The 21,103-nt window shown below is 44.2% G+C and overlaps 1 protein-coding gene across 17 annotated transcripts in view; it reads left to right on the top strand.

Moving 5' to 3' along the window:
• The window catches only part of DTNB (dystrobrevin beta), a 226,569-nt gene that overhangs the window by 128,937 nt on the left and 76,529 nt on the right, over positions 1–21,103 (top strand). For 14 of the 17 annotated variants that reach the window (XM_072858125.1, XM_072858126.1, XM_072858124.1 and 11 more), the window contains 2 exons: positions 1,053–1,142; positions 8,230–8,317. In XM_072858125.1, coding sequence (XP_072714226.1) covers positions 1,053–1,142; positions 8,230–8,317 — 178 coding nt within the window. The remainder of the gene's footprint in view (positions 1–1,052; positions 1,143–8,229; positions 8,318–21,103) is intronic. The other 3 variants (XM_072858119.1, XM_072858121.1, XM_072858122.1) reach the window with 1 other exon arrangement.

The raw sequence follows: 21,103 nt of genomic DNA, 5'->3' as shown, positions 1-21,103 counted from the left end.
TTCATCTCCCAGTGGAGAGCGGGGCTTTCTCTACGCGTGCACCATTTCATGCCGTGGAACAGCAGACTGGAGTCCCGTAGGCAAAACTTCACGTGGATGTGGAGGCAATCTAGCATCGCAGAACTGGTGTATCGCTCTTTTGGGTTGGAGAAGAAAATGTTGCTGCCTTTGTGTGCAATGCCTGGGATAAAAAAAGAACCGTTTTGCTGTATTCTCTCAGGGTTTTCGAGATGCTGCTGTCACAAGTGTGGTAGAAAACAGCAAGTTTTAACTGGACCATATAGACAAATAGTTATTTATGTGGGATTCCTTCTGACAAATATTTCTTGCATTCAATCTCTGTTCATAGAAATATTCAAAACTATAGTAGCTTTATTTTTATGAGTCGTCAGACAAAAAAAATACAATGTCGTTTAATGAATCCCTGTTAGAGGGTAGTTCTGGTGATATCAACCACTAATTTTTTAGTGTTTTATCACTTTCCTCGTATTTTCATTTATTATTATGAGAGAAAGAGTAGCGGCCGGATGCTTTCAGTTCTGATTTTCGACATAGTAATAAAACTGCAACCCAGTGTGGTCTGGGTTATTTTTGGAGCTGTTTGACAGCAGAAGGGTAAGTCCTGCTCAGGTCGGAGGCGCCAGTCCCCGCAGCAGCGGTGGCTCCGGTTGTGCTCAGCAGCCTCTTCCCCGTGGCTCCCGGGCGACCACGGGTCCCGGTGGAAGCGGCACGGCTGCGGTGGGCGGCTGCCTGAGGCTTGCGAGGGGGTTGCTCAGGGCAGTCCCGCTCTCCCAGAGCGACAGCAGGCTCAGGGAAGCTCTGCAGCTGTATTCATTGCATATTTAGGTACCCAGATGTGTCTCTAATCTGTGTTTTAATCTGTAACTGCAGAAGGTATCCTTTTCATGTGACTTGCGGAAACATTTTTGCATTTTTAATTACTCATCTGTTTGTTTTAATTTTTAACTGTTTGTTTCGTTAACGTTCATTAATTATTTGCTTTGTATTTATGTTATGTTTTGTTTGCTCTCTTTTGCCTTCATTGCTACTAGGTTACAGTGCAACCTGGACACTGCCAGCCGATTAGCGGACGAGCATGCACTGATAGCAACCTATGTGAACCGGCTGCAGAGCGGTGCACGGTTAGTGTTAGGAAAGCGTTCCTGGCGCAGGGACGGGTACATTAACGCTGCTTCCTCTGGGGAGTGATGTTCCAATCAAAGGTATTTGGCCTCCGTTGGCAAACGGAGGGAAATGTATTTTGTGTTCTCCAAAATCTTCTGAAAAGACACAAATATGTATGCATGCACGCACACACAAATACGCACGGGGAAGACACCAGATGGGAAGGGATCGGTTTGTGTCCGGTCCCACCCCATTGCATTCACTGTGTTACAGAATCCCTTACATGAACTGAGTAACGTCGTTCCAAACGGGTTAGATAATTTTTCTCTCCATGACCATTCTGGAATCTCGTCTTTCACCAGTAGGAAACTGTCTATTTTCCACCATAAATTTTTTCACAGCCAGCTCATACCCATTAGTTCTCATGCCAACATTGTCCTATAATTCTTAACGGTTCTTATTTCTCCTTATTGCTTTTACCTCTCCACCCCAAATGCGGTTGCAGACCGATGTCCCATCCTGTCACCGTCTTTGTTACCTGGGCTAAACAAGCAAGCTCTGTCATTCCCATCAACATGACCTGCTTAACATGACTGTTTCTTTCTGTACCTTTCCAAAAAATGTTAATGCTCTGAAGAATTAATTTCTTTTATCTCAGCTTTAGTATTTGGGTACACTCATATTTCATGTCTGTGTCTGCGTAGAGAAATTTTACCCTAAAGCCCCAAAACGCAGCTCTCCCATTTCATCACAGGACATAGCCAGGAGGTTTTCCGTATTCCCCTTTTGGACCTAATTAAATTATGCCTTTAGAGAGCCAGAGCTGTGCTGGAAAGGAAAAGGAGCTTTGGTGATCTGGAGGCTATATGTAAAGGCCTTGCTCTGTCCCTGTTGTCATCCTCTGAATAATATTCTGAGAGTCCTGCTTCATCACGCTGTCACGTAGAAATTTGTATTCTGCTGCTGTATCGAAGAAGTGCATTCTGGCTGTCTAGATCTCTGGGGAAAGTCAGGTTTTCTTCTTGGTAGTGAATCACTGTTGTCTGCTATCACCTGCTATGAACTGAAGGCCCATAATATTGTACACAAGACAATAAAAAACAAGGAATTTCAGACTCTCACCTTCACTCAATTACTGTAATCATAGGATTTTGAGGTACAAAGGAGTGCATCTTGAAGAGTATATGATAGATTGAAATACTGTGTGTAGCTCATAGCTGCCATGTTACAACCAGTTGGAGTAGAGGTTCTCAGGCCTTTAGGTCTTTAAATTTTGAAAAATCCACTTGGTACTGTTACCAGCGTAACAGCATACTCCTGGAAGGAGCCAAACGCAAAGAAAATAATTTAAATCCTAGTTTCATTGTGCATGAGAGTGTCTTCCAAGTCAGCACGAGAGACTGATGAAATCTGTGCTGCATTGTCACTTCTTTTGATCTTCGCCCCTCGCCCCCCCAAATCTCACATAACAGTATATCTTTCTGCTTTGATCCTCGGTGTACTCCAGCCAGCCCTTGCAGACCGTCTCCGTTTCTGACTGATGGAGACAACAGTAAATCTCACTTACAGACAGCGTTTCCTGTAATAACCCTCACTTGCTTTCTCTCCTCTGTTCTCCTGTTTGCATCTGCTCTTGGCTGCTGTTGGAGACAAGGTCCAGGACTGCTGTTCTGGCCCGGCTGCTGTTCTGATGCTCCTCACGGCCCCTCTCCTGTCAGGGCAGTCTAGCCTTCAGGACCAAAAGAGACCATTAGAGCATCTTCTCTGTCGTCTCACACCAGTGTCCAGGCATGTGGACATTTAAGAGGCATTTGGACAATGCTCTTAATAATATGCTTTAACTTTTGGTCAGCCCTGAAGTGATCGGTCAGTTGGGCTAGATGATTGGTGTATTCCAACTGAAATAGTCTAGTCTATTCTGTCCTGTCCTGTCCTGTCCTGTCCTGTCCTATCCTATTCATATAATCATAGAGGAGGTTAGGTAGGAAGGGACCTTCAAAGGCCATCCAGTCCAACCCCCTGCCACGAGCAGGGACTTCTTCAACCAGAGCAGGTTGCTCAGAGCCCCGGCCAACCTGACCTGGAATGTTTCCAGGGATGGGGCATCGACCACCTCTCGGGGCAACCTGGGCCAGTGCCTCACCACCCTCAGCATAAAAGTTTCTTCCTTAGATCTAGTCTGAATCTCCCCTCTCTTAGGTTAAAACCATCACCCCTATTCATCCCTGTGCTGAACCTAATACCTTCTTTCTCTAAAGATGTACCTTTCAGAGAACACGATGATGGAGAAGCCACTCATTTCATTGACAATCTGTCCCAGTGATTAATTGTGCTGACTCTTTTTTAAAAGAGCCCTACTTCAAATTTGAACTTCTCTTTCTTCCACTTCCAGTCACTGATTTTGTGTATACTTACCTTTGCTCTTTATCGCCCAGCATCTTTTCATGTCTTTCAGGCAAACTTTGAGAGCCTTTAAGCCATGGCTAGCTAGATCCCTGAGATTTTTCATCATATTAAAAATTATTTAATTCACTGATGTCCTCCAACCAAAAAGTCCATCCAAGCTACGTAAGGAATATAACAAACAGAGCTCACTAGACTTCATTTATCTTACAATAATATATTTTTCTTTTTTTTACCTGCTGTATCATTGTCTTAGCAAGCCAAATTGGTTAAGTGCTTTTCAAAGAAATAATAGAAAATCCCCACCCTAAAGGATGTGCTGCAGGCAAAGGCAGCTGCAGAGTGCAGCAGGTTATACTGTGTACAGTTAGAAGGCTTACGGAGCTGATGAGTTGTGCTTTATTACTTGGACAGTTGTTTGTTACATATTTCTCAAGCTCAGCATTCATAACTTACGTTCCACATCATTCACCAAGCCTGCTTTTCCCCAGTCCCCATGAAGCCTTTATTTCAGCTCCACTTTTCACCAGAAAAAGTAAGTAGCCCTACCTGGAGTGTCATTATTTTTATGTCTTATGTGTTCTGCATTTCCTGCAGAAGACAGCTGGCCGCAGGATTTATGTGATTTACTTTTGGTCAGTTGATCCCGGTGGATGGACGGGTGGTGAGCTGCTTGGCTGGTTTGATTTGGTTTCCTTTAAATTCCTGACTCTCTGAAACTGCAGTTGTCTGCAGCACTCCTGATTTTAAAGGAGAATGAAAGGAAAAAGTCACTTTTCTTAAAGATATTCTGTCCCCAAGGTCCTTACTCTTGGCTCACCATCAGTTGACACCTGGGATGTGTGGCCCTTCAGGTCAGTGCTGGAAGAACAAGCCGTGCCTTCTTTCGCTGTCCACTGCCGCTTCTCAGCACCATGAATTCCTAAGCAGTTTTGGAAGGAGCCTAAGATCTCAAACCTCCCCCCATGAGGTATCATCTTCTCTTACGTCCTTTACTGATCGCCCATCCCTAGCCAATACTTCGGTTGTCCAAGCTCATTTTTGTGTTAGTATTTGACAACAGGGCACTGGCGTCCCGGCTTCCTCTTCACAGACTGCACTTGCCCCCTTTTTGCTGGGCGTGGTTTCATGAGAACCTCAAGCCAACGTGGGTGCGGGGTGCTGATTTTTCCCCTTTTCCCCCGCCCCGTTCATCCTGCCGGTGCACCCGCTCCCGCCTTTGTGTTAACTCCCGCAGCCACCTGCTGAGCTGGCTCGGGGAACTGCCCTGGCAGAAAACAAGTTATTGTGTTGTCAGGCCAGCCTTAAGCCAATTCAATTTCCTTCGCTGGCTCATCACGTTGCCCCGACACTAGTGCCAGCACGGCAGTGGAGGGCAGAGGCTGCGAACATCCCTTTCAGTGCCCGCACACATTTGGGTCAGATCAAAGTGACTGCAGAAGCAATACTCCCTGTGTGCGTTTATTGCATTGTCTCAAACATTTCTGTTGACGCCTAAAAATCAGCATCACTTCACCCTCCCCGTCTCCCCTCGCGGTGCTCGTGTTCCGTGGCTCCAATCAGTTTGATTCTGCCTCATCATCTCAGTGCGACAGACCCGGGCTGTCCCGAGGATGAGGCTTCCGTGTGCGTGTCAAAGCCTCCCCTCGTCAGACCTTTCCATCTGTGTCATCCACGTGCCAGCTATAACCTGCATCTCCAAAGGAAGAAGTGGGAGAGCTCACAGATTGACTAACCGGCGCCGTATAAGTAGCACAACGTGGTCAAAATAGACCAAACCACCTGGCACAGTATTTTTAAGATAGAGAGATCTATAACATTACCTTTCCAAAATTCTGCTGCTGTGAAAATCTCTGAACTCTCCCTCACGTACCCTCCTCCCTTCTGAGCTCTGGGCTTAAGCCAGGCTTATTCTTCCCCTTTGCTACCTTTCCTGTTCTTCTTGAGCTGCTGTCCTCTAGTTTGTGTGTTGGCTGTCGCTCTGGGACCTTTCTGCACGGGCAGCACTGGATACCGATGGACTCGTGTGGGCAGGGGGGAGGTTCACAACTGGCGGTGCTTCTGCTGCCCCAGAGGACAGGGAGCTCCGCAGGACTCCGGTCGAGGACGGGTTTTCAGGGTAGGAATCCTTTGCAATGTCTCCACAGAAATTAGGACTACCAAGAAGTGAGTTTTCCTTCGTGAAGCGATGTAAAGAGTTCTGTGGTATTTTGTAGGTTGTGCTTAATGCCCTCTCTGTTGATCCGACAGAGCTGTAGGTTGCAGTAGTGCTTCATTTGTTCAAACTGTTTTCTATTAAAGAATACGCAGGAGGGCCAGGAGACGTACTTGAACTCCACTTCCTCTCCATCTGTAAAAGATTTCTAAAAGCAAATGCAAAAGGATTTTTTTTTTTTAATTACAGGTTTTCTTCAAGAAAGTAAGAAAATGTCAGTAACTATTTTCTAACTCACTTAGATAAGAAGAGATAATAGTTCCAGGAGCTGGGAGAGGTATTAGGAGATGCCAGATTATGGAGAGGGTAGAAGGGATGGAATGATCTGCGTTCCTATAAAAGCAGAAAAAAACTCGTACAGACAAAATTGCAGAGGAAAGCTAAAAACAATGTCAAATTCAGAAAATGGGATGGGAAAGATTGGTCTCCTTCAACAAAAAAAAAAATCAGAAAATGAATTAGCTTGAAGGCGTGCGAGAAGTTCCTCAAGCCTAGTGCAAAGACTCTGGTTTTTCTTCTCTTAAGTCTGTTTTCCCACTGTTTTAGCTCACCTTTGCCAGCTCCTTCCTTTGCACCGTTTAGTTGAATATCTTCAGGTCTTAATCCAGCATGCCAAACGCAGAGGCACAGTGGTGCAATTTATGCTCATCATAGACCCATCTGTGTAAACTGTAGTCCGACGTTTATTAAATTCAGCCCGATGTCGCTATGCCATCTCACACACATCATCTGGCAGACTTTCAGAGTCTTAAAAGAGATCAAGATGTTAAATTCAGCGTTGCAAAAAAGAAATTAAATCTACATTTTTAAATAAACATAATGGATGCAATATAGATTCGGTTCTTTAAACAAGGTAAACATGAATCTGTGAAATTTAAATAATGTAAACATAAGTCTGTGAAATTAAGCTTAAAGAAATGTAAGTTATCTTGTGAAGCGGTAAGGTGGACTGAAAGTAGCTTTTGCTGTGCACTAGGTACGTGTCCCTTTTTCTTTGCTCCTGTCCGTGGCGTGATCCTGATCCCGAATCCCCTGTAAGCGCCCGCAGGTGCGCCGCGGTGTTGGTTATGGCAGCCAGCGTGGTGGTGGTGAATCCACGCGGGGCACCAAGGAGAGCCGTGGGACGGCTGTGTGGCAACGTGAAGCACATTGCTCGTTTCCACAGCAATCCTGGTTGTTTTCAGTTAATAATGGTTTGGTTTCTGTCACTAATTCAGTGGCTTCCCTTTTAAAGGGAGCCTGATGAGAAGTCTGTGCGCAGCGGTAAGATAACGAGCAACTATGGAATAGCTCGGTTGGGTGTTGACTTAAAAAGTTGCTCTTTCCTTTGGCTTTCCCCTGCTGATTCCTTGTGGCACAGGCCACCGTGCCACCGAAACTGAGCTGGTAACAGATCTTAACGTTGACTGGTTTCAGTTAACAGAACCTGAAAATTATCATTTGTCCCCCTATGTGTTTCTGGTTAACAAGACAATTATTTGTGAATAGTAGCAACTGGTTCAGCGCTCTGGGCACTAACTGAGTTACCAGAGGAGATCGATCATGTTAATGATTACCCTGCACAGAGGGGGTGATGCTCGTGTGAAATGTGAGAAAGATCCAGGTGCTGCCTTTCACTTCCTGGCCTTGGGCATCTGTCCCATTTGCCGTCTCTCCTTTTCCCGTTTCAAAATTCAATGTCCCTTTCTTCTGCCACCTCATGGAGCTGTCGCTGTTGCTGATGATTATTGGAAATATTTTTTAATACCTCTTTCAGCAACATTTCCAAGACAGCTACAGCCTGTCTGCAGGAGGCAATACGAGGCAGCTGGAACCGTTTCATCCTCTGCTAGCTGAGGTGTGAAGGAGCACGTCTCAAATTACCACGTTCTGTACGTTTGGGTGTTGTAAGGTGGTAGTAAGTCAGGTGTAAGTCAGGCTGACTTACAAAGTACTATTTGCATTTAAGTTGATGTTGTTCAGTGACAGAGTCCGTTCTTTTCAGGTCAGCACAGTTGCCCCTGCTCTTCCTCCTGGAAATCATCCTTTGACACTTGTCATCTGCATCTACACCTACATCTACACCTACATATCATCTACATCCTACATCTCCCGAGGACACAGCTTTTCTCCTTTGTCATTCAGCTATTTGCCCCTTTTGACCTTGAGTAAGCCAAAAGGGTTTGCAGAAAAGCTCCTCAGAAACAAATTAGATTTGTTCCTAATGATACGTATCTATGAATTGTTGAAAACAAATTATTTTAATCATTTAAAACTGGAATATGTGAATCCTGGAGAAAATGCTACTAGGCAGAAAGTCTTGAGAGCAGTCCCCCCTTTGGAAGCAGAATGAAAAAGGGAATGATCTAGATTATTTCCAGTGTGAGTCTTCTATTTCCCATCACTGTCTCTTTGCAATAATACATCCTTTTCTCTGTCATCCCCCGGTATGAGTAATATCTAGAGGCGGCGGATATTGACGGGGTGTTTTGGCTTTTCCCCGGCAGTGTCCTGGACAGCCCCGGCAGGCTGGACGAGGAGCACAGGCTGATTGCCAGATACGCCGCCCGGCTGGCTGCCGAAGCTGGAAATGCAGTAAGTGAATATTCATCCCTCTTTACCGACTGTGGAATATGGAAGGTGTTTTTCAGAGTCTAATTAGTAGCTTAATGCTAATAGCTGCGTGAAATTGTGATTTTTTGTTTATTCAGCTGATGCAAAAGAGCAGCGCACTTTCCTCATTTTCAGCAGAAATACTGCGTTCTCAGGCAGCGGGGGAAGAGCAGGGAAATGGGAAACGACAACACAAATTATTAGAAATGAGGTCAGAGGAGACAAGAGAATAAGCAGATTAGTCCTACTTAGTCTAGAGAAGAGATAAATATGTAGATAGCTGAGGAAAACAAATCATGGAACAAACATTATGGAATATATTTATTCCAGAGGGAAGGAGCCTGAGAGAGAGAAAGGAAGGTATTTGTTATGTTTGCAGTCTCTTATAACAGAAGAAACTAAAGGAAACACCCAACCAGTTTTAAATTGGTAGAAATAAATACTGCTTTAACAGCAAATTGCTATAGGAGATCATGGCAATTAAGAACGTACTGAAATTTAGGATAACTGCAGTCTAGCTGGATGGCGAGATACCTGTCTTTGCTGGTTTATCCGTGCGAAAGGAGAGCGGGGTTTGCAGGAACAATCTTCCACGTTACTGGGCGGCAGTGGATCTCCCTCGAATTCTGGCTGCCATTTTACATTTCCACCGAGTCTGCTGCTTAGAAGCAGCTTGGCTTAGCACGTACTCGAAAACCTGGCTGCTCTTTCTGTCTGTCGAAGGTGCACGTCCTCAGGCCTGCTGTAGCCGCTTTGAACAGGCTGCACCAACATCTCTCCCTCATTGCTGCTCTACGTGATCGCTATTGCAAAACACATCATTACCCATGTAGCGTTTCAGATATGGCCGTTGTCTTCCACAGCCTCCAGCAGCGGCCATGGCCTCTCCTAAGCATCTTACCCCTGCGGCAGCGTGTGTGTCCTGCCACGTTAGCGTGGCTAGAGAAGCATCTTAACGTCAGTGTCCTCATTCACCTATTCATTACGTATTTGTCGTATAAGTACTTTCAAGTCCTTTCCAGCAAGGTAGGCTTATGCCTCCTCATAATTTCCTTCAGTGTGTGTTCAGCCAATAATCTGACTTTGTCATATGGCTGTGACCAGGTATTTCCCTTTTGTAAAACTTTAATTAAAAAGAATTATGCTTTTTAAACGTTTTTAACTGTCAGTTCCCATTATGTCAAACGGTATGTTGGCATTTCTGAAGTGTGCTGGTTTTGGCTGGGATAGAGTTAATTTTCTTCACAGTGGCTAGGATGGGGCTGTGGTTTGGATTTGTGCTGGAAACAGCGTTGATGATACAGGGCCGTTGTCGTTCCTGCTGAGCCGTGCTTACACACAGCCAAGGCCCGCTGTGTTCCTCACCCACCCCACCAGCGAGGGGGCTGGGGGGGCACAAGGAGTTGGGAGGGGACACGGCTGGGACAGCTGACCCCAGCTGCCCAAAGGGACATCCCACACCGTACGGCGTCATGCTCAGCATATAGAGCTGGGGAAGGAGAAGGAAGGGGGGGACGTTCAGAGCGATGGCGTTTGTCTTCCCAAGTCACCGTTAGGCGTGATGGAGCCCTGCTGTCCTGGAGATGGCTGCACACCTGCCTGCCCATGGGAAGGAGTGAAAGGATTCCTTGTTTCGCTTTGCTCGTGTGCGCGGCTTTTGCTTTACTGTCTTTATCTCAGCCCACGAGTTTTCTCCCTTTTACCCTTCTGCCCCATCCCATCGGGGGGGAGTGAGCGAGCGGCTGGGTGGGGCTTAGTTGCCAGCTGGGGTTAAACCACGACATGAAGTCATTCAGTTCACTAGGACTATGTTCATGTTGACGTATTAAAGCAATACAGTGCAAACTTTCTGGTTTAGACAGAAAAGGAGGGGATTTCTATGTAATCTTCATATAAAATTAGAGTTGTTGAGACAGTATGTGCTGAATCAGTTTCACTCTGGAAGGTGGTGGAAGAAATCTTACTCTTGACATGACTTTTTCCGGTAGTAATAAAGAAATATTTAGAAAACTAAAGAGTCACAATATTGGTTCTGAAAGAACCTGATCGTTTAAAAATCTGTAAATCACCTCAACCTGTTTCTGTGTACTTTGTAGTTCTGAAAGCGGTCAAAAATGAAGCAACTTGTTTGGATGTAAAGAAAGCAGCATTTAGAGTTTACTGAGACTTTTCAAAGACCTGTGACAAATTACTGCTCTCTTTTCATCCAAATAAGCTACATCATAGGGTAGATGTCAAAGTGCTGCCAGGGATTGAAGCGTGGTAGAGAAAGGATGTACGAGTAATAACAGTGTGTTTCCATTGCGACCGAAGCTTAGCAGCAAGGAATCTTAACGGTTATTTACTGGCTCCCCTGTTTATCCACAGTCCAGAAGTACTAATCGGCTGAAATGGATGTATTTTTCATATTCTGAAGGAATCCGAGTTTGAAGTGCTCTGCTTCATGGCAGGTTCTAATTATTTCTTGCCAACAGGAGATCCCCCTTCCCTAGCCAGCACTTTGTATGACAAGTGTCCGAGTTGGCCATTGCAACTTGGTGGAGGAACATCCTGCTGAGCTCTGGGACGGCGTGCCGCGTCTGCAGGGTTCGCTTCTGAGGATTCGCTGTTTGTGGGAAGTGGAATAGCTGAGATGTGTCAGCCACAGTCATTTTTTTTAACACTCTTCTTATAACATTAAAACAGAGAGATGGGAGTAAATTAGAGGCCAGAAACTCAAAACCAAAAAAAACAGGAACCATTTTTTCTTCCCGTATGGAATTAAAATAGGGAATGTCATATGAAAACCCCAATATAATAAACATCTCAGAGATCCAGTGGAGAAGGTGCTCGCTGAGTATATGGCGGCCAGGCTGCCAGCTTTACAGGAGTGATACAGTAGGACGTGCAGGCGCGGGAATGGTATTGTACGTAAAGGAAATACACAATGTAAGAGCATAAAAATATCACAGAAAAAGAGAAGAACTGCAGAATCCTTGTGGGTTGAAATTCCAAATTCTTAATAATAGAAAAGAAATACTGACCCCCTGATTAGATGGTGGTAGCGATCAGGAAATGTTAAGTGAGATGAGACAAGCTGCGAATTTAGGACAGGTGAGTAACAGTGGGAGATTTCAGCTACCCACATAGAGACTAAATCAATGCCTTTTCCGAGGGCGATGCACAGACACTTTGGAATGCAATAAATGATGCTTCTTTCAACAACTGGTTTTAGAACCCACAAAAAGATGCGCTCCTGGATTTGGTCCTGAGTGGTGCACCAGGACGAGTTCGAGTGGTGTTAACTGCGCTAGCTGATCTGTAGTAGTAACCGTCACACATGTGGCTTTAACGGCGGGAGAGAGCACACCAAGTAAATCCAGTATGCAGATCTTCAGTTTCAAGAAAGGGAACTATGTAAAAATGAAACTAGTAGAAAAAATCCTAAAAGGATCAGTCCAAAAAGCAGGAAGCCTGTGAGCTGCCTGGAGGCTGTTAAAAATCTGTATTAGAAACTCAGGAAATCTGTGTGTCAAAATTCAAAAAGAAAACAAAACCGTACAAAAAACTCCTTTCATGGGTCAATATGAAAGCTAAGGAGGATGTCCCAAGGAAAGGATGGCATTCAAGAAATGGAGAGCTTGCCCAAATGGAAAGAAAAAGAAAGTCTATAAACATGGCTGGTTAAATGTTAGCAGGAAATTCAGGGATGGGAAAAGAATTTGAAGAGCACTTCACAAAGGATGCTGAAGTCTATGGTAAAAAGATTCTCAATACCATCAAAAGTAGGAATCTAACTGGGGAATCAGTAAGACTTTTTGGTGACCAAGATGAACAAAAGAGTAGTCAGGAATGAAAAGACCATAGCAAAGAAGCCCAATGAGTTGTTTGCATCAGCCTTTACTGCTGAAGGTGCATCACGTAACGTATTCTTTATAGCAGATAAGTTGGAGGAGTCAGCTCAGTTCGAAATAAATAACAGGAACGTTTACAACAGGTAACACGTAAGTCAGTAAGTCACTGCAGCTGCGTGGCATGAGCTGAGAGTCCTTGACGGGCTGGAGAACTGAGCTGACAATTGTAAGGAAGTTCAACGTAGCCCAGTGCCAATCCTGCAGCTGGGGCAGGGCAACAGCAGGCAGCAGCACGGGCTAGAGGCAGCTTTGCAGAAGAGGACCTGGGCATCCTGGTGGAAGGCAGGCGTCAGCAGTGTGCCCTGGCAGCAAAGCAGCCCACCGCTGGCAAGAGCGCAGCCAGGAGAGCGAGGGTCGCTGGCCGAGGGAAGAGACTTTCCTCCTCTATTCAGAGCTGGGGAGGCCACATCAGCAGTACTGTGCCTGGGCTGGGGCTCCAGTGCAAGAAGGACGTGGACGTATTGGAGCAAGCCCAGCAGAGACCACTAAGATGGTTGGTGGCTGTAGTACCTGGCATACGAGGAGAGGCTGAGAGCTGGGTATGCTCAGGATGGAGAAGAGAAAGCAAAGGAGGATCGTACTGCTGTCTGCAGCTACCTGATGAGCCAGCCATGTGGGGACCTGCCAAGGTCAACCCACCACAGAGGTTCACAGTGAAAGGACAAGAAGCAACAGAAACAGAGAGAAGTTGCAAGAAGGGAAACTCCAACTGTACGTTAAGAAAAACGTTTTCACCGTGATAATGGTCAAATATTGTTGTCCAAGAGGTTGTCCAGAGCAGAACTGGAATCTTCCTCCTTGGAGACATTCGGAGCTCAACTAGACAAGCTCTTGAGCAACCTGCTGTGAATTGGCCCTGCTTTGAGCGGCGCACGGACTAGAAACCTCCAGAGGTTCCTTCCCACCTATATTTTTCTATGAATCTGGACCTTAATTAAAGTGGAAAATGGAAACAAACCACCATAAAGGAGTTATGGGGCATTTGTCAATGGAGATTTTAAAACCAAGATAGACCAGTATCTGCTGGGAATACTTGAGAGAGGTTCGTGTGAACAAAATTATTTCTTGATGTCCTCTCCGGCCCTACAGCTTGGATGTAATATGCTTTATTTTTTAACATGCTCTAACTGCTAGAAATTCAGTGGATCCCACATACAGGCCGTTCATACTGCAGCAGCCTAATGCAAAGGTTCATACGCTTTTTCTTTGAAGTAGTCGGCAGTGGTGACTGCTGGAAATTGTACACTGGGCTATGTGGCAATGGATCTGACTCAGTCCATCAGTTTCTGCTGCTTCTCAAATTAGATAAAATGTTAGAACCGCCTTCTGCAGGCTTGTTACTCTAACAAATGTCACTCGCCGTATGAAAGCAAATACATTCCTCTGACATTTTTAGGGGAAATGCCTTTGCTTGAAGTCTTACTGGGACAAATTAATTTGAGGCAGATCTCAGAGTTAATTCTTGAAATCCAAGTCTGTTTCTTCTTAAAGAAGGAAAATAAATGGGGAGGGTGGAGAAGAAAGGAGAATGCATCATTTGTCACTTGGTGCATGTGAGTTGCTCCGTAGCGCCGGCGAGGCTGATGGCATGCAACCAGTGCAATTACGCACTGCTAGACAGCAGCTTGGTCTGTGTTCGCTCAAACAAGCTCTGACTGGGCTACTCTTGTTTTCTTCAAGCCAGTCTCCAGAAGACAAAATCCCTTTTATTGAATTTAAGTTGCTCAGGGCTATGCTTGGCCTGCCAGTTTGGTCACAGCAGAGTGCTGTGCATTAAAATTGGCTGGCTCCGCTAGACCAGTTAGCTAGAAAGCAAAAGAGAAAAGCAGAAGGTGACTAGATGAATGAAGGGAAGAAATTAATGGAAAGCAAGCCAAACTTTGTTTAAATCACAACTTTCAAGATCACAACTTCATCTGTTTGTCTCCCTCTGCTGATCTGTTCAGATTATCAGTCTGAGGTAAGAAATAATTGGGTATTTCCTATCAAGCATCATCTTTTCGATAAAAGCAGGGACTGAAAATGATCTCCTGTGTCCCCAGCCCCCTTGCCTACTTTCCCTTACGAAACTCATTCCACATACATGTCAGATCCCACCTCAGTACTGCCCTATTACTTGAAGATAGGTAATCCTGCATATAAGGTGACTGCATCCTTTTAAGAGAAGGGGTAATTACGTGTATTTTAGGTGAGTATATGTATTCATATATTAGCATTATTAGCATTATTCATAGCCATATATATATAGCAACCCTAGGCCCTCTGTTATCAATGTCCTACACAACACCTCCCTTTCTCCAAGCCAATACCTCCTTCATCTCCTCTCCCACCTGCTCTACCTCAGCTCTTTTTTTTCCCCATCTTCTGCTGTCAGCACACTCCCAGGTCCTCCTGAGTTTCTCCTGATACACCTGGGCAGGCTGATTTGTACAAGCACAGGTCGGTATCTGGTCTGTGAGCCAGACGTGCCTGCTGCTCCCCGATGACTTCTGATGGAGAGTGACCCACCATGGCAGGCAGCAGCCTGTGGCACTCAGCAGGAGCAGAGGTCCACAGGGACCGTGGACTCTTGGCAGGGCTCTGCTGACCTGTGCAGCCTTGCTGCTAGGAAAAGCACGAGCACCTAATAAATATGAGATAATACTCAATTATGGATGACTGGATAATTAGGTTGAGTTATGTGGATGAGTTACAATAATCAGGTTCTTGCCCATGTTGCTCTTTTTTGAAAACAGTGTGTGGTTGCTCTTCTTCCCTCGACATTAAGTACTGCTAAAAGCCTGTCATGATCTCATCTCGTTAAAGCTACCTACAACCTAAATAATATTTGTAATATTCCCTTTATGTAACTTTTCTTTTAGGCTTTAGGCATTATTTAATAAATATTTTTAAATAAAGAAAGAACAAGTAAACCAGATTTCCCGCTGTACATCTTTGCAGGATAAATCTGCAGCTTGGTTCTTGGATCATTTCTTCTTCTCCTGGATACACCAGTTATATGAACCATTTTTGTTATTTGTTTCCTCTTCTTTGGCTGTTGATGATGAAGAACACTGTGATACCACGGTGATGGGCAGGTGAAGTACTGGTTCAGAGTTTCCATGACACCATGAGGTCCTTGCACCAGGGAACCTGGAATCTGATGCCCACGAGATGCAAGCTTACTCTTCTTCGACAGTTTCTTCCAAATCAGGGTGATGGAGTGCAACAGCTTGCCAAACTGGCTTTTTGGGGCTTGATTAAACACTGTCATGAAATCCTCTTCTGTCACCCAAAAAAGGTATACTGTAGGTGAGGTCTGAATGCTCCTTATTACAAATACCAGTCCCCCAGGGAGTTGGACTCCATGATCCTTACGGGTCCCTTCCAACTTGAGATATTCTATGATTCTATGACTTGAAGTTCCAGCATGGCGCTCTCTCAAGGTTAAAGGCCTATTTGTAGGAAAACTAAATTACAGTGCTAAAAAGTTTTACTGTTCCTATGCGATATTAAGGATTTTAAGTAGATTTTATGATCATCTTCTTATGAATTTTCTTGCTGAGAGAAAATGGGGCTTGCCATTTGGATGATCTTCTCAGAACTGTTGAGGCTTCAGCATTCCTGCTGAGCACCAGGAGAGCAGAAGACAATGCTAATCGTACCTTCAGCTGTGTTGGAGAGTTTGCTTAGCTTTTAAACTTTTTTTAACATTTTCATTTTTAAAATGTTGGTCCTCAGCTTGAAAAGCTTCAGCTTTAGTCTTGCTGCTGTTTGGTATGAAATGAGAGACCTGTGTTACAATTCACTGTCAAAAAGTCTTTTTTCTTTTCAAGCTTCACCATACTTCAAAATCCTTTTACCCTGGATAAACTCTATAGGTTGTTGCTGCAGGGATCTATAATGTTTTGGGGTTTGGTCATACTACATTACTGTCAGAAAACAAGGAGCTGCATCCAATAGGGCCAAGAAAACATCTCCACATGGCTTCTGTGCCGTAATAGGAGTATTCTCTTCCTGAGGTATTTACTCCTCACTGAGAAGGAAAGCTACAGAGGACAAAATAATATAAACTCTGTTCATTTTCTCATGCACATGCAAAAATGGGGTTTGGGGGGGGTTTTGCAGTAATTTTGAAGGCCTTACACCTTATGCTGTTGACTCCCAGCAGGTCTTTGTGTCTGTTTGTAGTAGAAAGCCTTTGCAAGAGTCGAGTAGAAAGGGGGTATGTGCCTGGAGTTCAGTGCTGCTGAGCAGGCAGGGAGCTGAACCTGCCAGGCTTTTAAAGAAAGGAATTACAATAATAAATCTTGGAAGACACAAGTCGTTCATACCTGTCCAGTAAGATGGAGTGCAAACATAAGAGTGCTGACTAGTAAATGAATGTTTTAGGGTTTTTTTTTTTTCTTTTAAGTGCAGAGGTTTTAAGAACCACATATAACTTCACAGAGAGGACAGGTACCTCTCATCAAAGTAAATAGTAGCATGCAAATGCTCTAAGGAATTCTGTCTCCCTGGATTTACGAGGAGAATAGCATTTGCCGTCACAATCCTATACCATACACCCAAAACTCTTCCAAAGGCGATGACAGTAACAATTTGGTGTTAATAAAATGCTGGGCAGAAATGAGAGCAGTGACTCCAGTTAGGTTTCCTTCCATGTGTTCCAGAGGAGTTTGTTCACTAAAGAAATACAGGCTGTCCTACCAATGTCCAACTTGAAGCCCAGGATGGTATTTGCTCATTTGAATGATACCTCGTACTTTATAATTATCTCCTAGTAGTCATATTTAGAAGGTGCATTTGAAATACTTGCATCCACAAAAGGTAATGCAATACCCATATGAATTTAATTTGAAACCCTTAGATCAATAACAGGTCCCACACCGTGTCCACCACCTTCTCAGTCATTCTTCAGAATCCTTTTACCCCAAGTAATACTTCCTCTCACCCATGAAATCTGATGTTTTCAGAAGAGTAAGGGCATCCTGAGATCGCTGCAAAGGATGAACCAGGGTTTGTTGAACTGTCTACTCCATAAAACAGCCTGCAATCATCTAGGCTCGAGAAAGGCACCAACAAACTTTTTCAAATCCAAATCCAGGTGTCCATTGTAAACTCTTTCATTACGACGATGTATTTTTATACGGGCTGCAGCAAGATATTTGCCTGTCACAGAGAAAATAGTTACATCTCACGGCTAGGTTGTAAAGGAACTTGGGGGCTTATTGATCAACAATCAGTCAAGGAAAGATTAAGGCTACTGATCCTGTGAGCAAAGTAACTGATAAGAAATTTTCAGTTACTTAAATGACTTCCCATTTATGAGAAGAAGTGAATACAGATGCCCAGCACGCTGGATGCTTGGAACTCAGGTGTGGTTTTGTGGGCAGAATGTCAGATTTTGTACAAATGCTGCACAACTGTGCTGTGTAAGACTACCAGGCTCTTGTAGTTGGAGGAAAAAAACAGTTTGAAATAAATGCAATGCTTGAACTACTAGAAAAGCCACCCGAAAATGCAACAGAAACACAAAGACTTCTTCCCATCAACAAAAGAACTGAAAAAGGAAAAATCTGAGTTCTTGGTTAATCTTACGTCTTTGTTACTGAGAATGTGATGGTCAGTTACTTCATTAGCTTCTGTGAAATACTGTGGTTTTTCTCACAGGTCTCTAGAGGTTTATAAAGCAATATGAATGAAGACCGATCACAAGAATGATAAAAGAAAAAGGGAAGAGTGATAGAGAAAACCAAATCAAAGAGCTTGAGAAGTGATGGGAGCAGAAAGGTGTCTGGGAGTCAGATTTTTGGGGCTTTAAAGGATAAAGGAAAAAAATCCTTCAATCAAAACAGAAGAGATGGGAAGTTGTTGATTCAAATAACTATGTATCTGGTTCACAAGCCTGAAAATAGTGAAGATCTCTAATATCTTTATATTTGATAGAAATATGAGTTACAGGACATTCTGAGGGTATTTTAGAGGAAAGATTACTTTTTTTAAAAGATAGGAGGAGGAGGAGGATGACAATGACAATGACAACGATGATGGGGGGGGGGGGGGGGGGGGGCGGGGGAACGTTCTGAGACATTCCTATTTACCGTACCACAGGAAACAATGCTCAGGGAAAGTTTCAGCTATGGAACCAGGAGGTGACATGTTTCCACACTAGATCTCAATAGAGAGAAGAAAGCTGCCTAGCTCTGTTGATCGATTAGAGGGAGGTTTTCCCTTCCCTTCTTTGAAAGGGAACAGGGACCTGTGAGCACTCGGCAGAGGCTGGAAATGGCCAAACAAACAAGTATGAAAATGGAAGTTGGCCATCACTTTGGAATATTTGATCGTATACTCTTTGCGAGTAATAGATTGCTATGCATGTAAAGACCCTCGTGCAGCCTGCCCCCGCGTTATCAGCGCTAGAGTGCCCTATGCTTCAGTGGTTTCCCTGGTTCTGGATGACAGCGGGCCGGCTAGGACCTACCTACAGGCATTTTCCACTGTAGGTCAGCTCAGCTTAAACCATTCTTGGGCAGATGCTTATTCAAATTCTTTTTTAAAAACCTCAGTGGATGGAGTGCTCTCCAGATGGAGGCCACCAAGGAAATCCGTTCCAATGTGTAAATTCACCTACCAGTTAGAAGTTTTCCCTGAATCCTAACATAATGCTTCCTTCCTCGGTTTGAGCCCCCTACTCATTCTCCTCTCTCAGGGGATATGGAGAGCAATAGAGTACTTGCCTCTTTGCAACAAGTCTTGTATATTTGAAGTTTCTTTTGTTGTCTCCTCTCATTCTTTTATTCTCTTCATTCTTTCAGTCTTTCCTCATTGGCATGATTTACAGACCTCTGATCATTCTTCTCCTTCGCCCTCTTTCTCCAGGTGGCCCTTAGCTTTTTTTAGAGTGTAGAGCTCAGGCTGGAACCGGTAGGACACCTGAGTCAGAGAGCAGGGGTACGTCGTGCACCGCAGTACGCAGCACACCCTGCTTCAAACAGCCCTTCCTGCGCTCTGAACGGCACGAGGCTATTGACTCCTGTTGGGGTCGTGGACTAAACTCATTTGCAAATCCGTTTTGGCAGAACTGCTGCCTCATCCGTTGGGGGTGTGTGTAGTTGACACGTCCAAAGTAAATGTGAGAGTTTGCACTTGTCTTAATAGAATGCAACCGATTTTTTCAAACCGTTTCTCCAATTTCTCAAATAATTCTGTATTTTAGTATATTTCATATTTTATCTTGTCCTATAAAGCAGTAAGAGCTCACCGCAGTGTGATACAGTCTGCAGATGTAAGAAGTAAATAGTTCATTCCATCATCCATGATATTAATGAAAATATTGAATGGTACTAAATCTAAGAGAAAAGCTGTAAAACCCCACAAGAGGATCTCAAAAGCATTGCTGAGGTGAAAGTGTATTGTGTTAACAGTTTCTCTCCTATACATAGCATTTGATTTTTGCTATGGAAGGAGAGTAGTTTGCTTTGGCATGGTTTCTTCTTAAAAACTCCATGGAGACTATTACTTAGCCTATCTTGTAAGTATTTACAAGTGGGTTTATTCTGTGTTTTTTCCCCAAGAACTGGGGTTAGGCTGACTGGTCTGTAGTTGTTAGTTCCTTCTTGCATTGTTTCTAGGTGTGAGCTTTATGGATAGCCTCTTCTAGCGTGTGGAGTGTACCTTATAAAACTTAGCGCTTTCAGAGATGAACACAGAAGCTCTGAGATTGCCCCAGGTTTATTTAAGTACCAAGATCTAAGTACTCTGATGAATTTCCTCGTGCCCTGGCTACTCGAAACATCTGTCTATGTTGTCTTCAGTCTGTTTTCTCTTTTCTAATCTGAGTTTTTACCCCAAGGCTGTAAATTCCACATCCTGGGCAGTTAATATTTTTTTAATATTAAGACCATGATTGGATTTTTTTTTTAATAAAACCTAACCCAGAGAGCACGAACCAGAGTCCCAGGGCTGCCTCCTGACCACCGCTGCGTCTTGCCCTGCTGCCTGCGGCTGGGCTTTGGCAGGAAGGATGGTGCCTGCTGCCTCCCAGGACGCCTGTTTGTTGGGGAATGTGGCACAGGAGCTGTGTCTTGTTACCCAGGCAAGGTCAGATATATCTAGAACTGGTGTCGGATATTTTCTGGACAAGTACAGTAGCAATTAGACACGTACCTCTCTTGTATTTTCAGCAGGCTCAACGCTGTCTCGGGTGACTCTTTGATACACTTTTGAATATGCAAGAGGTAGGACACCTCTCCTCCTGAGTCCACATTGTAGTATAGATTAGGTGAGAGAGAAGTGCTGTTTCTCAATAGCTGAGTGTGCGATAGACACTTAGGCTTTGTGTATAGCAGTCATTAAAAACTGCTGGTGCCCACATCTATAATATTGAGCGCTCTCACCCTCCAGAACAGTGCAGCTGCGTACAAACCACCTGCTGCAGATAGTTCTCGGCTTAGGCTAAATCCCAAACCATGCTGAGAATTGCTTGAGCGAGCTAGTTAGTCTGGGCTAAAAATAAGGCAGGAGCCATACAAAATATCTGACAATATGGGTGATCAAATTCCAGTGCCTCTGCCTGGTGCTTTTTATTTCACCAGCGTAGGCATCCCCTTTGCAAACTTTCAGGCTGAGCATCAGGTGCCTTTTAAGTTTAAGAACCTGGAAAGTTTAGATGTTTAGATGTTAGTTTAGAACCTGGAGAATCAGCAGCCTGAATTTTTTTTCTGGGCTTGTTTAGCCTTGAGAAGATTTGTGGGAGTCTTTTTTGTATATGTATAAATATATGATGGTTGCACGTAAGACAATGGAGCCAGACTCTCTTCAGTGGTGCCGGGACAGAACAAGAGGCAGTGGGCCCTAGCTCACTTCCATTTAAACAAAAGAAAAAACTTTCTTAATG

Source organism: Ciconia boyciana, chromosome 3 (genome assembly GCF_034638445.1).
Source record: "Ciconia boyciana chromosome 3, ASM3463844v1, whole genome shotgun sequence".
Taxonomy (NCBI): domain Eukaryota; kingdom Metazoa; phylum Chordata; class Aves; order Ciconiiformes; family Ciconiidae; genus Ciconia; species Ciconia boyciana.
This window is presented reverse-complemented; position numbering and strand designations above follow the sequence as displayed.